Below are 17,742 nucleotides of genomic sequence, written 5' to 3' on the forward strand. Positions count from 1 at the left end.
TCTTCTCATCCTCCCATTGAGCTCAAGATTAAGATTTTAGATCTTAGATCGGATCTCTTCTATCTGCTCTCCTCTATCTCATGGGTTTCCTTTTTTATTTTGAATAAAACAATAGGACTATAAAGATTATACCCAGTCCTGCCCCTCTGATAGCTGTCCTTAAATCATAGGCCTGTGGCACATATGGGCGTTCCTGTCAAGATGTGTTGGGTTTCTATTGGCTGACAGCTTAATAAGTGACTTGTTCTCTGGGCTTGGAGAACCTCGAGTAATATTACTTCCAGCCACTAGGTGTCTCACCTTTATTTGAGATAATCTATACGTTGGATATCTATATTTTAGTTTTAGACTATCGACATATATCTATCCATATATATATATATATATATACCTCTATGTATGACTCTGGTATCTTTATATTATATAAAATACAATTAGTGTACTTTTGATTTTGATACGATATGTTCCCATATATTCTATTTATAAATGTTTTTCCACAAAACAGTCTTTGCAATCAATGCATAGGTTACATCTCTCAATCAAATGAAAAATAATTATTAATGTGTTTACCTGACTTATTTTGATATGTGCTTGATGGATATGTGTTACATGTTAGTTCATATTTTTATACATTTTTCACAATGTGATATCTTTCATAATGTCGATTATGGTAGCTTATTTAAAACACTTCTATTTATAAAACAAATTTCTCATATAAATCTTTCTTAGAACAAAGCTCTAACCTACCGGGTATGTTTCCCTCGGTCCTAATTTATCGATTATCTAAACATTACTTATTTCATTTCGATATATATTCTTCCAATACAATGCATTATAAAATATCTCTGACTTGTATCATATTTGTCCATCTCATAGATAGAGGCGTGTCTTGTCCTTGGTGTGAGATATGAACTGGATTTCTCTGCCATTGTCTAAGTCACAGCTGAGACAATACTGTCTGTTTACCTTAGAGCAGCCTTATTCTGTGATACAATGGGAGTTATTTTACTCCAATGTGATGATAGCCCAGTTAAGTATCTGTGAAAACTTTCCCTATGGCAGGATAGCTAACCAGTGGTGATAATACACCTCTTCTTGTCCATTCACCAAAGCTGGGTCAACACTTCTTTTGTTCTGTGAGGAGAATTCCCATTGTTCAGACCCTTATCCAAGCTTGTAAAAGTTGTATAGTTAATGTATTGTTAGTGTCCTGGATGCTGGGCAAATATGACTTTGTTCCTAAAAGATCTCATTTCAATGATTCGTTTCAACTTTTAGGCTTAATGGATCTTTCATATTTTTGCTGAATAATAATATTGAATATATTATCATTTCTTCATACAAAACTTACAACACACCCGTAGCCGCGCTGGGTATAGTAAAGCATATGAAAATTTAGCTTTCTGCATTTTCCGTTTGATCTCCAGAAAACCCGCCCTCCTTTTCTGTAACTGGGGGGAAAAATCAGGATAAAATGAGACTTTAGAGCCTTCAAAAAAAACCTCTCCCATTTCTCTACTCTTTCTCAATAAGGCCTCTTTATCACGGTAATTTAAAAATTTTAGTAGCATTGATCTTGGGCGCCCTCCGGTGGGGGGGGGCTTAAAGGGGACTCTATGCGCTCTTTCTATTGTAAATATTTGTGAGAAGCTTTCTTTACCAAATAATTTTACAAACCAGTTTTCCAAAAATTCTATTGGTCTAGCCCCCTCACACCTCTCCGGTAGCCCCACCAGCCTGACATTATCCCTCCGGAGTCTATTTTCTATTTCGTCCATTTTGTCTTCTAATATATCCACTTGGGACCTCATGTGCTTAACATCTTGTTTGAGGGGGTGCATTTCGTCCTCCATTTGTGAGATCCTCCCCTCCGCCTCTGATATCCTTTCGTTAGTTTTCCGCAGTTCCTGTCTTACTGAGACTAGTTCCTCCTTAACGCCTTTCATTTGATCGCACAGTTCTCCTAGTGCCTTTGTGCATTCAGTCACCACTAAGAATACATCTTTTATTGTGGGAGCATCTTCTGGCCTGGGGATTACTTTTAGGTCCATGACTGTGGTAGCTGTATTCTTGTTAGCAGAAGTTTTACTTGCTGTCACTGCCGCTGTTTGGCCTTGGCTTCGTCTATCTGTGTTTATTTTGGCAGAGGCCTGGGGAATTGAGCCATTTTTATTTGGGGTTTGCTCTGTTGAAAGGACAAATTTTTCTAATTTGGCTGCTGCTGCAGCGGCTACCCCCACCGTGTCTTTTGCTCACCTCAATGCTTGCGGCCCTGACATTATAAGGACAAAAAACTTCTGTTTAGAGGTAAAAAATGAGTTAACCACTGATGCTCAATTTGTTCTGATAAGCAATATCTAAGCACATTGAAGCCAGTGATAAATAATAAATCGATACCCCTACTTCACAAGTGTAAAGTGGAGAAGTCCCAGTTACCCTCGGCGCAATGTGCAATATGCATACTCTCACTTCACTTTACTTTATTGCGCACTTTAATTCATTTAGGCCTATCGCCAGTCCATACATCAATGCACAGCGCAGCGCAGTATAGTCACCATTAGTCCGTTTGAAACCAGTGTGTCCTCTTTATCCTTTATAATCAAGGCAGGCCAAAACTGCCTGAAACGAGCAGAAAGGGGGAAAAAAAAAAAAAAAAAAAAAGTTTTTTTCTCTGTCCTCTATTAAGGCTCTACTGAGGCTCTGTCTCAGGATCAGAATCAGAAGCTCACCATCTCATGTGGAGCCCATAATTAGCGGGGGGCAGATCAAATAGTGCCGTATTTAAATGCTAGCAAATATTAGGCAACAAATCTGAAAGCAGGATATCACCCCAGTTGCACATCAGGAACCATGGGTAGTAAATGGTGGTAAAAATCAATAAACCCTGCTTCACGAGTGTAAAATGCAGAAGTCTCAGTTGTCCTCAATGCAGTGTGCAATGTACATACTCTCACTTCACTTTACTTCACTGGACAGTTAAATTCATTAGGCATATAGTCAGTCCATGTCTCAATGCACAGCGCAGCCCAGCACAATACAGCACTATTAATTCATTTGGCCTATGGTCAGTCCAAACAGCATACCATAGTTCAGCTCAGTTCAAGGCACAATGTATCCTATCGCCACTGTTATACGAGATTTTACTCACTTTTGTGCAGCTTTATGAGGCATAGTGGTGAGGTTTTTCCCCAGCTTCTCCTCCTTTAGACAGAGCCGCAAGGCTTTAGTACATTGATGCAGAGGGTGATTAAATCCTCCTTGTTAATCCGGTTCAGCGTAGGAGAGTGGGGGGGGAACCCCCTGGCTATGTCCCGTGCTTCCCCGAGCCTCCTATGGCCAGAGAACGCCGATCCACGCCGGGACTGACAAGGCCGATCACGTGGGCTGGTCAGCTGACCGCATTCCTCCAATCACGCGCTCCGCTCGCCTGTTGCAGGTAAGCCTCCACCCCCGGGTCTCCTCCGCTCTCTCCCCGGCTCCAGAAGCTCCCCGGTCGGGACGGACGGGGTGGACAGGCAAGCAAGAGCCCCCACAGGACACAAAACGCTCCCGATCAGAGAGCAGATAACCGCCTCTTGTTAGTAATGGTAAGGTGTTATAACAAGGATGAAATCAGCAGGCACGGGGAGCAGACTCCAGCGATTTAAAACAGCATAGGCAGCACTCCCAGCATGACCTAATGGGGGGGAGATCCGTGGGAGGTCCGGCACACACCTCTCCGCTTCTCACATCTCTGCCTCACTCACTCTCCACGCTCCTACATCCGGCCGAAAATTCAGTTTATTGGATATGATTTGGAAAGGCACGTCTGTCTATATAAAGGTCCCACAGTTAATAGTGAATGTCAGAGCACAAACCAAGCCATGAAGTCCAAGGAATTGTCTGTAGACCTCCAAGACAGGATTGTATCGAGGCACAGATCTGGGGAAAGGGTACAGAAACATTTCTGCAGCATTGTAGGTCCCAATAAGCACAGTGCCCTCCATCATCTGTAAACGGAAGAAGTTTGGAACCACCAGGACTCATTCTAGAGCGGGCTGCCAAAATGAGCGATCTGGGGAGAAGGGACTTGGTCAGGGAGGTGACCAAGAACCCAATGGTCACTCTGATAGAGCTCCAGTGTTTCTCTGAGGCGAGAGGAGAACCTTCCAGAAGAACAACCCATTTCTGCAGCACTCCTCCAATCAGGCCTGTATAGTAGAATGTGCACACGGAAGCCTCTCCTTAGTAAAAGGCACATGACAGCCCGCCTGGAATTTTTCCAAAAGGCACATGAAGGATTCTCAGACCATGAGAAACAAAATTTCTCTGGTCTAATGAAACAAGGATTGAACTCTTTGGAATGAATGGCAAACATAATTTCTGGAGGAAACCAGGCCCCGCTCATCACCTGGTCAATTCCATCCTTACAGTGAAGCATGGTGGTGGCAGCATCATGCTGTGGGGATGTTTTTCAGTGGCAGGAGCTGGGAGACTAGTTGGGATTGAGGGAAAGATGAATGCAGCAATGTAAAGAGACATCCTTAAAACCTGCTCCAGAGTGCTCTGGACCTCAGACTGGGGCGAAGGTTCATCTTCCAACAGACAATGACCCTAAGCACACAGCTAAGATAACAAAGGAGTGGCTACAGGACAACTCTGTAAATGTACTTGAGTGGCCCAGCCAGAGCCCAGATTTGAACCCGGTTGAACATCTCTGGAGAGATCTGAGAATGGCTGTGCACCGACACTCCCCATCCAACCTGATGGAGCTTGAGAGGTCCTGTAAAGAAGAATGGGAGAAACTGCCCAAAAATAGGAGTGCCAAGCTTGTAGCATCATACTCAAAAAGACTTGAGGCTGTAATTGGTGCCAAAGGTGCTTCAACAAAGGATTGAGCAAAGGCTGTGAATACTTATGTACATGGGATTTCTTTTTTCATTTTTTATTTTGAATAGATTTGAAAAGATTTCAAACGCACTTCTTTCATGTTGTCGTTATGAGTATTGTTTGTAGAATTTTGAGGAAAATAACTACCGTATTTATCGGCGTATAACACACACCCTAACTTTAAGGCCCCGTACACACGACCGAACATGTGTGCTGAAACTGGTCCGCGGACCAGTTTCAGCAGACATGTTCGGTCGTGTGTACGGCCGACCGGACAGGTTTCCAGCGGACATTTGTCCAGCCGACCGTTTTCCAGCGGACAAAAATGTCTTGGCCTGCTAAGAAACATGTCTGCTGGAAGCCTGTCCGTCGGACATGTTCGGTCGTCTGTACAGACTCACCGTACATGTCCGCTCGGCCGCCATCCCTCGCATGCGTCGAAGTGATTCGACGCATGCGTGGAAGCATTGAACTTCCAGGGCCGCGCACGTCGCCGCTGCGGCGCGGCCACGTCACCGCGTATCGTGTACGTGCGGATTTCTGTCTGATGGTGTGTACAACCATCAGACAGAAATCTCCGGGCGGACATGTCCGCTGAAAACGGTCCGGCGGACCTTTTTCAATGGACAGTCCGTCCGTGTGTACAAGGCCTAAGAGGGAAGTTTTAGGAAAAAAACTTTCCACAGCCCCCTGCGTATATAACACGCAGGCACAGTTTACCCTCTATTTTTAGGGTAAAAAAGTGAGTGTTATACGCCAATAAATACAGTAATTCGATACATTTTGAAATAGGGCTGTAAAAATGCGAAAAAAGTAAAGCGCTGTGAATACTTTCTGGATGCACTGTACTTGCATAACCCAATCAGGTTAGCCAGCACTGCAAGTTGAAAGTAACCGGTACTGACAAAGATATGGAGGTTGTCATTGCTGACCTCGTTTACAATTTTAGTTCCTTGGCCACTCTAGTAAGTAGCTCCAGTATTTTTTTGGTCGCTGACCTGGAAGAAACATACAGCTCTGACTTTGCTTGTTCTAGGTCAATGACTTGTACTGAAATCAAAGCTAACATTATTAAAGGAGGCAGTTCCTGTATTGTTCTCATTGCAGGTTTCCTTTATAGGATGCTTTGTCCACAGTTTTTGCCACATAAATCATGTGGGTGTAATAATTACGAAGACTGATGAAACGACTTGATCATGGAGAGGTAACCTGTGCCACAACTCCCACTCATGCCAGTAAATAAGCATATCTAGGGGATCTTTCTATGCAGCATGACCCTTGTTTCTGTTAACTACATGTTAAGAGTTAAAATTATGCTGACTGTAAAAGATTTATTTCCTTTACAACCCCATCAGTTGTCACATAACATCCTGTTTTTCTCCATCTGTTGAGTAGTTGTCAGCAGTTGTCATTGTATTGAAATACCTTGTTGAACTATTATTTGTGTCCTTGTTGCTTCGCCACTCGTGTACGTGTGCGCAGTCTATTCATCTCCACCTGTTCGCCCTCTTCCCTGTAACAAGATGAAGAGTAGTGAGCATTTGAGAAAGAATCACAGCTGATTCCAGTTCAGTGGCTCTGCTCTAGCAGAGAGGAAGAGAGCGAGATAGTACACAAGAAAAAAGGATGGCTGCTAAAAATAGCACAGGTCATGTGACAATCTGCTGGCGTTGCATCTGAAAGAGTTATTAACCCATGGATTCCTAGGGAATTTATTGCTGTATTTGTGAGTAGTTGGAGAAGAAAGACATCCACAGCAGTGCAGTGTTTGCACTATGCAGGGGCCATAGCAAGCGCTAGGAACCTTCAAGAGTCAAATCTTTTACTGTTAGTGACATCTGTTGGTTTGCAGCAGGGGTATGACATGGCTTGGTCATATCTCCTTGGAAATGACACCTTCCCTGCAAAAACTGACATGTATATGTGATGACACACACTATTATAAATCCACAGTAAGCCAGACTGCAACACATGGTGCTATGCCGCTGTGTAATTGCATGTCCTTTCTACAAGTCCTAGGCAACATCCTTTCCCCACATCTGCGCTTATCCTTTTATCTATGCAATGAAATGCAAACTACTCAGATACAAGGAATTAGGCAGAAGTGTTAGATGGATTGATTATTTTTATACAGGATTTCTATAGTTTGCGCAATGCTTTAAAAAATAATGGGAGACAGTACAGTTGCAATACAATGCAAGACAAGAGGGTTAGAAAGGTCTTGGCTGTGAATATGTATGTGTGTATGCATAAATTGAACAGGTTTATGTGCCTAAATATGGATTTTGACTTTATTAATATGGATATGCAGCAAGCTTGCATTAATAACCAAGGATGTTAGATCTCCATTCTGAATGTTTGCTATTACTCAAGGATATGATGTTAGTTGGGGTTCTCTAATTTACAAATCCCATGGGCTTTTCTCAGATATGTTTCCTGGTTTACATGTCATTTAAGGAGTTTGTGAAATGTTAATTTATACATAGCTTTTCCTGGCTTACTGATCCACACTAGAACACGCATAGTATCTTAAAGCGGATCTTCATTGCATCTGAGCGCCACAAACCAAAAACACCATTTAATTCATTTAAATTTTTTAAAGCAAACGCGCTCATATATCCACGCCTCCATGCTTTATTTTCTTCAGAAATCACTTTGAAAAACACCCACTAGCATTTCTGGCTTTGGCCATCTTGAGTAGGGGCAAATGATGTAGCATTTGCTTCCTGGAATCCATCTGCCCTCAACTCAAGCATGCATGCAGGAGAGTGTGCTTAGCTGAGAAAACCCCCTCCTTCTCTCCTGAAGAAGTTCATCTAGTTAAACCAATAAAAGGGGGGGGGGACATAAAATTCCATATACACAATCCTATAGCCATATTTGGCAAAAATAAACAGCAAACAAAGCATGATTCAATTTGCTCCAGCAGGGGAAAAAATTTCTTCCTAATCCCCCAAGACGCAATCGAATTTTCCCTGGATCAACTTTACCTATAAATGTCAGTACCCAGTTATATTATGTACATTTAGGAAAGAATTAAGGCCTTTCTTAAAGATAATCTACTGAGCTGGCCAGAACCACCTCTGGAGGGAGTCTATTCCACATTTTCACAGCTCTTACAGTGAAGAAACCTTTCTGTATTTGGAGATTAAACCTCTTTTCCTCCAGAAATAAAGAGGACCCCTTGTCCTCTGTGATAACCTTAAAGTGAATAACTTAACACCAAGTTCACTATATGGACTTCTTGCGTATTTATACATGTGAGTGCATTGTTTATTCATTCCAAATTATTTATTCCAGTGATTTTTTTAATTAATAGGGCATTCAACTGTAACTACAAACACTAGAAAAAATAGATAACATTTCTTGAAATGCTTTGGTTGGACTGGGTAGCAATTGTTCCTGTTAGATGATGGGAATCTTTGAATTGGAGGCCTGTGTACATGTCAGGGGAATGAAAAATGTTTCAGGTCTTCGCTTATTTCTTACATCTGTTGACTGATTTTGGACATTAATAAAGCACCTTTGTTTAAAAAAAAAAAAAAAAAACTGTGACAAGACTGAAGTCATGCTTATGGACACCCCCAATCAATTACGCAAGGCTAGTCCTAATGGCTCAGCTACTCTACTTGAGCTTTTTCTAAATTGGAAAAATCTAGGAGTGATATTTGATACAAATATAATGTTTGAGCCACGTGTACAAAATGTTGTCAGAACATCTTTTTTCCACTTGAGAAACATTGCTTGGCTGTGTCCTGTGCGATCATACACTGTAGCTACAAAGCTAATCCACACATTTTGTGTTCTCGACTACTGCAATGCTCTACTCGCTGGTGTACTTAAATCCACTAATACAGTAATCGAGTTTAATATGTTAAAAATTCTGCAGCCAGAATTCTTGACTAGGTCTGGTACAAGTGATCATAATACCCCAATCCTGGAGTCCTTGCACTGGCTACCTGTCAGGTTTTGCATAGACTTTAATATCCTCTAGCTAACTTATAAGGCTATTCATTGCTTGGCACCCCGTTATCTGTATGAACTTTTATCAACTTCCCCCCCCCCCCCCCCCGTAACCTCAGCTCCTCAAATTTTGGTCTTCTGTGTGTCCCCTCTACTTACCTACACTCGATGGGAGACCTAGCCTTCTTCTGCTTTGCTCCACAGCTCTGAGATTCACTTCCAAAGAACATCGAAGAGTCATCTTCTCTAAACTCATTCAAATCAAATTTTTCCTTGTAAAGCGCTTTGAGATGCTACCTTTAAAGGCGCTATATAAAATAAAGTTTGTTATTATTGTTATGAAAAAGTGTGGAGAAAAAACAAATGCAGCCACCAATTCAAGGACCATTACGCTGCAGTACTATCTTGTTTTTGGGTTTAGATATGTTTTAATCTTCAAAGTTTACAGCAGGGGCACTGAAATTGCAGTTCCTCCTTCCTAATTTTCTCTAACAGTAGGGACTTGGCTGCCTGCCAGCTTTCTAATGTAGTTTCAATTTATTTTTATTAGAAAGTTTTCAAAAGTTGTAACAAAATATGGCTTGGCATCATCGATATATAGAACACAATGTTTTGAGTCCTATACATATAAAAGAAATGTACATTGGCAAAAATATACTGAGTACTTTGTACAACTTTTTGTTTTTCTTCCCCTTTTGTGTAACAGCAATTATTTTACTTCATATGTGGATAGCTGCTCTGCGCTCTGAGAGTTTTCATACAGCTTTGAAGACAAATCGTACACAGACAATAAGTCTCCTTTTAAATGACATCTTTCATAAAACTGGTTTCTGTTGTATTCAGGTATAATGGTCAGACATTGTAAGTGCATAAAGAAAACCATTTGACCATCTATGTGTAATTTTCTTTTTAGACGCGGTTTCCAGTAAGCTGCAAAATAACAATGTTTACACTATCGCCAAGCGGAATGTGGAAGGACAGGACATGCTGTACCAGTCCCTAAAACTTACCAACGGCATTTGGATCTTGGCAGAGCTGAGGATACAGCCTGGGAATCCAAATTACACAGTAAGTGTTCAGAAAATGTGCAACCTAAAATGCAATTTGATTAAATTCCATAAAATTGTTTTGTCTATCCAGTTGTACTCAGCAGGCTTTTACCTTCGGTATCCTTAAAGTGGTTGTAAAGTCTTGTTTTATTTTATTTTTTTCAATAAAAATAACAAAAATTTTATACTTACCTGCTCTGTTGCAGTGGATTTGCACAAAGCAGCCTGGATCCTCCTCTTTTTGGGTCCTCCTTCTGCTCTCCTGGCCCCTCCCTCTGTCGGGTGCCCCCAAAGCAAGCAGCTTGCTATGGGGGTACCCGAGTCACAGCTGTGACTGTGTGTCCATTCAGATACATAGCTGCGGCCTGGCCACACCCTGCCCCCTCTCTCTCCTGATTGGCTGACTGACTTTGATTGACAGCATCGGGAGCCAATAGTGCCGCTGCTGTGTCTCAGCCAATCAGGAGGGAGAGTCTTGGATGGCCGATACGCTCATGGACATCACTGGACAGAGATGGGGCTCAGGTAAGTATTAGGGGGTGCTGGGGGGCTGCTGCACACAGAATGCTTTTTATCATAATGCAAAGAATGCATTAAGATAAAAAAACTTCTGACTTTACAACTCCTTTCAAATTATATACTGCTTTTGGATAGCCTCAAAGTGTACTTCCACTTTTGCGGCTAAATTTACATAATGCCTATTTGCTAGCTATTCTCATTTACATAGCATAACTTTACCACACTGTAATGTTTATCTGAATCATGATGGCAGATCTCATCCTTATCGTTTGTAAAATACATTTGAACACTTTCTGTCCAAACAAAGATTTAAGGTACCGTTCACACCTGAGCATTTATTTATTTTTTGTGTGTTTTTGTGGCGCATTTTTTGAGCGACACCATTAATTTGAATGAGCCTCCCTCCTCTCCAAAGAAGCTCATGTACCAAATTTTGGCACAGAGCCAGGATCGTTTGGCAGTGCGATTTTGCCACGATTTTAGCATGTTTTGTCATTTAATAAACGCAGCAAAATTGCGCCACATTTGGGTTAATAAATAATTGCATCGCAAATATGTCCCATGTTTTGCCGCATTTCTGGAATGGCGAGCGGAATCCTACGGCTCCGCCCACGATTTCAGTACGCTTAGGTGTGAACAGAGCCTAAAGCAACCTTTTGAAGAGTGAGGGCCACTTAAGCGACTTGGTAACTGGTCGCGTGCCATGAAAAGGCAGAGCAGGTGGATGGCAGGTCCATGTCTGCTCTCCAGATGCAGAGCGGACATGGACACAGCCGGATCAGATTGGAGGTAGCCGAACACAAGTTGATTTACATGTGCCATTCCTTAGAGGTAAATAGAGGGTCCAATTGGGTCGGACTGACTGTGTGAAAGGGGCCCAAGGCTGCTTTCACACTGATGCGCTGCGGTTTACTCGCACCGTGGGTACAAAGCAGTGTTCCTTTTGCCTTTTCTGCACTTTGCAATAGACTTCTATTATATTCTGCAGGTTTGGTGCACTTTCAGAAAGCTCACCAAATTCGCAGGTAATAACAGATGTGTATGGCTCAGTGCAGGTAACCCGCAGGTGCGCTGCTCTACATCTGTGGATCAGTTTAAAAGCAGCCCAGTAACCACTGCAGAACAGATATGCCCATGTATACACTGTGATTTTAGTAGTAAACTGACCTTTAATAACAGTATTCTATTCTATTCAATCCCAGAGCAGGAGGTCACGGGCCACATCAGAGGGCTCCGCAGGCCACTGGTTGGGCACCCCTGGCCTAAAGGTTTAGAAGCTGGGCTTGCTGTGTTGTATGTTACTGAGAAGGAAACTCAGCCTGTTAGGAGAAACTCGCATTGACATTGTTCAAAAATTCTTGCCGTCAGCCACAAGACCTTCTCCTGAGAGACCTCTAAAATGTAAGAATTACTAAAAAGAAATAAAAAATAATAAAATAAAAAAATTCTTATGCTTCGTGAATGAGAACACATAACAAACATGGGGGTTTTCTCATTTGATTGCAAAAGTAGAAATACAATTTAAAGACCCAACAGATATACAGTTTATGGTATTAAATGTCACACAGGAAACCATGTAAAATTTTATTGCCAACTTCTTTCTGAAAAGGCGATTTCCCCAGTTCCAAGTAAGTTCTGAGTCACTGACTTGGAATAAGCTTGTTGCCAATGAAGTCCTAACTCCAGATCTGTCTACTTGTTCTGGGTCATACTCCTCATTACAGTTCCCAGTACTAGTCCAGAACAGATGCTGAAAAACCAAGCCTCAACTGCCTTAACCTGCGCAGGGCCAAAGTGCGTCCAACAGCGATCATCACAGGTAATTGCTAGCTTTTCAGAGAGCTGCAAATAGCTGCGGCCTCCGGCGAGCTATAATTATAGTGAATGGGGCCAGCAGGCGCACCTAGCTGCTCATAGCCACAGCAGGAATCTTCTGCAATTTGCACCATCGCCAGTGTGAATGTAGCTTTGCAATGTCTGGTCCTGGACAGCCTCTGGCAGTGAAAGCTTAGTTTGTTTGCCTTTGAGGACTGTACTACCATCAGAAAATGTAATGAGCAAGGCAGGGAAGACTTAGTACGAATTTATGTTAAAAGCAAATTTATATTTTCAAGGCAATTTTAGTTAATTGGTTAGAGGACTTCTGTAAAACACTTTTACATAGCCACTCATATTTGCATCTTATGACCCTTATGAAGTGAGCATTGCCACTTTTTCTATGGTCTTGGGTTATAAAGTTGTATTTATTTGTAGTTCTAATTAATTTCTGAGATTGTTGTTTTCTACTTTAATCAGTTTAATAAGAGTACCCTTATATTTGTGGCCCAGAAAGGTTTGTCTAGAATTGCCATAGTTGGACCCTTTGCATACAAGTGTTGCAGACCCTTAAAAAAATAGATTGTCAGCTGCCGTTAAAATTAGGGATGCATCGGCCGAAAATAGGGTTATCGTTGTTTTGCCATTCAATTTTAGCACGTTTACGGTACTGTTTTCATAGGTCTGGTGACTCAAAAACGCAACATGGGTGCGTTTGCCGCATTTTTAATGCATTTCAGTGGAGGTGTGTTTCTGTAACTGACCAAATATGCACCAAAAATGTGGCAAGCAGGATTTTTAACACTGCAACGGCAGCATAACAGACCAGTGTGAAGACATACATAGATTTTAAAGGGATGCATTTTTCGTAAGCTTTTCCTGCACTTTTTTTTAATGCAAAAGCAGTTAAACTATTCATTAAAAAGTCAAATATAATACAATTATATACTGTATTTATTGGCGTATAACACTCACTTTTTTACCCTGAAAATAGAGGGTAAACTGTGCCTGCGTGTAATAGGCAGGGGGCTGTGGAAAGATTTTTTCCTGAAACTTTCCTCTTAAAGTTGGGGTGTGTGTTATACGTCTGTGTGTGTTATACGCCTATAAATACGGTATATAAAAAATATATTTTTTTTTAAAAAAACTGTCCATTTTTGTGCATCCTGAATTTTCAATTTTCGGTCCAGAATTTTAATTTCGGTGCACCACTAATTTAAAAACTTGACCTTTTGTTTCCTGCTCCACCTACCGAGTTGTCTTGTTTTGAGCTAGTTTGGTTGAAAAAATACAAGCTATCCCTTGAGAATTGTTAAAGTATAATTCCAGCTAAAGCCTAACTAGTCTTAAAAATGCTCCCTCCTAACACCTCTACTTGACTAACCTGTATAGAAAAGATGTATATGCTTACCTATTTTCAGCCCGGTCCGACTAGGTTGCATGGTTCGGCTTTCTGTGTCAGCCAGCTGCAGGGGAGAGGAAAAACTGTCAAACAAAACCAAAGAAAATTCCCAGCTCAACTTACCAACCAACCAAATTATTCTGTCTACCAGTTTGTGTTAAAAACAGGGGTTTAATTTGCACACATTTGCAAATATATGCATAATCTGCAAAGCCGCTTAACCGCTTCAGGCCGGGAAGATTTTACCCCCTTCCTGACATGAGCACTTTTTACAATTTGGTACTGCGTCGCTTTAATTGACAATTGCATGGGCCTGCAATGCTGTACCCAAACAAAATTTGCACCTTTTTTTTCCCCACAAATTGATCTTTCTTTTGGTGGTATTTGATCACCTCTGCGGTTTTAATTTTTTGCACTATAAACAAAAGAACCAAGACAATTTTAAAAAAACACAGTGTCTTTTTGCTATTATAAAAATCCCAAAAAAAATTTTCCTCAGTTTAGGCCGATATGTATTCTACATATTCTTGGTAAGAAAAATCGCAAAAAGCGTATATTGATTGGTTTGCGCAAAAGTTATAGCATCTACAAAATAGAGGATAGAATTATGGCACTTTTTTAAATTATATATATATATATTTTTACTAGTAATGGCTGCGATTTTTATCGGGACTGCGACATTATGGCGGACAGATCGGACACTTTTGACACATTTTTGGGACCATTGACAATTTTACAGCAATCAGTGCTATAAAAATGCATTGATTATTGTAAAAATGTTACTGGCAGTAAAGGGGGCAATCAAGGGGTTAATTTTGTTTCCTAATTTGTGTTCTAACTGAAGGGGGGATTTTTTTTTCCGTTCCTGGTTTTATTTATGAATGTTATGTATTTTATCCCTGTTATGGTGGATGTTTTGTATACATGTATGTGATAGAAAGAAATATATAGAAAAATAAAGAATTATAATAAAAAAAAACTTAAGGGGGGTGGGACTTAGTAGGGGAAATGACTGATCCCTGTAGTGGCCACAGGGCGAAGCGATATAATGTAACGTTTCGCCCAGCCGAGCCATGTTGCAGCCGTAAAATCCCGGCGGCTGGTCGGCAAGTGGTTAAAAAATTAAGGAATGAGGGGGGTGCAGAATAAACACCTAAATTGTTTATGGTAAGGAAAAAGCTCACAATGTCGCGTAGTTTTTTTTGTTTGTTTGTTTAATCTGCTTTACTTTAAAGAGAAAATTTGTCATTTGCACCCTAGGATTTTTATATAATCAGGGAAAGTAGCAATTGATTTAAATGTGCTTATGTACTGTTTTAAAATTACCTAATGGCTTCTTTTTCTGATGGTGCATCATTGCATAATGTATTATTTAGTGTTAGTAATTGTAAAGTTGATGCTACACAGTAGTGACCTTCAGAATTTACTAAAGTAGGTTCAGACGTATGTTTAACCGCTTCAGCCCCAGAAGGTTTTACCCACTTCCTGACCAGGCGCTGCTTCGCTTTGACTGACAATTGCACAGTCACGCAACACTGTACCAAATAAAATGTATGTCCTTTTTTGCCTACAAATAGAGCTTTCTTTTGGTGGCATTTGATCACCTCTGTTTTTTTTTTTTGCGTTTATAAACAAGAGTGACAAATTTGGAAAAAATATTTCTTACTTTCTGCTATAATGCATATCCAAAATGGGGATCAGTGCTATAAAAATGCGCTGATCCCTGTATAAATTACACTGTCAGGGAAGGGGTTAACTACAGGGGTTAATGGGCTAAATGTGTTCCTTGGGAGCTGTTTTCTAACTGTGGGGGGAGTGGATTCACTGGAGGAAGAGAGAGATCGTGATTCAGCATAGCCGAAACACGATCTCTCTTTTCCACCCCGACAGATTAGCGGTCTGCTTTGTTTACATCTCTCATGTGAACGATCGTCAGGATGTTGATTGGCTCCTGCTTGTGTCCAATCGCAGTGGGAGAATGCGCCCTCTAAACGGCGTGCACAAAATTATGTACAGGTACGTGAATTTGCACACCCGGGCCACGCTGCCACATTAAATGTACGTAGGGCGGTCCGGAAGCACTCAAAGAGTGTCTGACCCCTAAAGAAAAGGGTATTCTATTGCAGTTTACTAGTTCTTTGATGTGATAGTAGGGGGGGGGTGTCATGTTTTCCCCCCATATCTGGAAGTGCTGGGTCTTATTTTAAGATCTTTAGTGTCAAAATTAACCTATTAGGGTTAGTTCACTCAAAGGTGATTTGACAGTTCTCTTAACTCGTATCTGTTGTTCTTTCATATGTTTTGTGGTATTCAGCACAATATTTTCTTGCCAGTGTTCTGTTTTTCTTGGGTCTAGCATTTCCTCCTTCTTCTTCTCCTATTTTAGTCTTTAAAAAAAAAATGAATTCAACAGGCAGAGTGAAACTCATTGTATTGGAAAATGCCAGCAGCATATATAGCGACCTTTTCTTTTATTTCCCCCACTATTCCGATCAGCCAAAGTTTTTCAGTATTCTAAGCTCTCCAATAACCTTTTTTTTTCTTTTTCATTCTTTCAGCTTTCTCTGAAGTGTCGGGCTCCAGAGGTGTGTAATTATGTGTACCAGGTCTATGACTCCATCTTGAAGAACTGAAGTGGCAGTCCAGAGGCTGATGTCTTACAATTGTACACTAGATATTTCTGATGTAAAATGTCTCATAACCCTCCTACTTTTACAATGTATTGGATTATCCATTCCAGCTCTTGGAAGCTTTGCTGTCAGAGCCCTGAGCAGTGATCTGGATTGTAGAAGGCACTTGTTATATATCTATGGATGGGCAGTGACTGCCTATGGCCTTACAGGCTAGACACATACACAAGTTCCTACATGAGTATATACAGACTAGCAGCTGTAATCATATACATGAAGTAGGGCTTTGTTAACATATGATGTATTTGCCATTTTTATTGTGCTCATGTTGCTATATACTATCCTGATTCATGTAGTTGTTTCTTGCCAATATATCAACCTGATTAAACTGGAGTAGTCATGTAGTATCAGGACCGAGTATGGACAGAAGCTTTATCAGCTTGCTGTGCACTGAGCCAAGATCATTTCATGACCATAAATACCTACATTGGCCTATTTTTATGTTATAATTTTGTGTTGACATATCTGCCATACTTAACCTCTAGTAACAATTTTCCAGTAGATGGAAAAAAAAACCGATATCATTCTTTGTGCCACGTGTATACCCCTTGTTGTTGTGATATTCAGCTGCTTGCTTGACACCTTCCTCTGCAAATGTACATTTCGTGCCAATGCTCAGTGCATACTAGCCTGGCTGAGGATGTCACCTGTGTGTTGTAAGGTCCAGTTTTCGAAGTAATATGAAAAATGTCGTAAAACCAATAAAATGTGTTTAAGAAAACCAAGATGGGTATTTTCTTTTTGCATAGGCATTTTACTGCCATTCTATCTCATACGAACATGCAGTGAGCTCATTTACAGTGGATATAAAAGGTGTACACATCCTTGTTAAAATGTCAGGTTTCTGTGTTGTAAACAAATGAGATAAATCATTTCAGAACTTTCCACTTGAAAACAAACTGAAATCTTTTAGATGGAGGGAAGTAAAAACAAAAAACTAAAATAATATTGCTGCATAAGTGTGCACACTTATGTTGAAGTTGCTGTTCCTCTGATATACAATCCCTCCTATATAGAGGCAGATAAGTGTAAGTTCGGTGCTGCTATCATATTAGTGTGATCTTGTGAAGACTAAAGAGCCGAGGTTGGGGGATGATATGCTCATACACTTATGCCTTGTACATACGATCGGTTTTCGCGGCGGTAAAAAGTCCCCTGCTCGGTAGCTTTTTCCCCCTACACATGGCCGGGTTTCCAGACAGGAAAACTACCATGAGCGCTTTGGTCGGGAAACCCGGCCGTGTGTATGCTCCACCGCACTGGATTAATTGACTGTAGGACCTGCTTGAAATGTGACCTTTAGGAACTGAGCTCTGCTTGTGTTGCTTTTTCCAGACCCCTGCGTACTATGTTAGTCACACAGCACTTTCTAGGTCCAGAACCCTGGCACTGGTGTGTCCCAGTCTCTTTTTTTCATCTTTGCACTCTTTGAAAT

General features: G+C 41.0%; 1 protein-coding gene across 2 annotated transcripts in view; it reads left to right on the forward strand.

Annotated features, from left to right (window-relative positions):
* Positions 1 to 17,032, forward strand: part of LOC120926690 (AP-1 complex subunit beta-1) — a 191,531-nt gene extending 174,499 nt beyond the window's left edge. For both annotated transcript variants that reach the window (XM_040336836.1, XM_040336837.1), the window contains 2 exons: positions 9,746 to 9,900; positions 16,176 to 17,032. In XM_040336836.1, the coding sequence (XP_040192770.1) occupies positions 9,746 to 9,900; positions 16,176 to 16,250 (230 nt within the window). In that variant the 3' untranslated portion in view covers positions 16,251 to 17,032. The remainder of the gene's footprint in view (positions 1 to 9,745; positions 9,901 to 16,175) is intronic.
* The last annotated feature ends 710 nt before the right edge of the window (positions 17,033 to 17,742 follow it).

This window comes from Rana temporaria, chromosome 2 (genome assembly GCF_905171775.1).
Source record: "Rana temporaria chromosome 2, aRanTem1.1, whole genome shotgun sequence".
Lineage (NCBI taxonomy): Eukaryota > Metazoa > Chordata > Amphibia > Anura > Ranidae > Rana > Rana temporaria.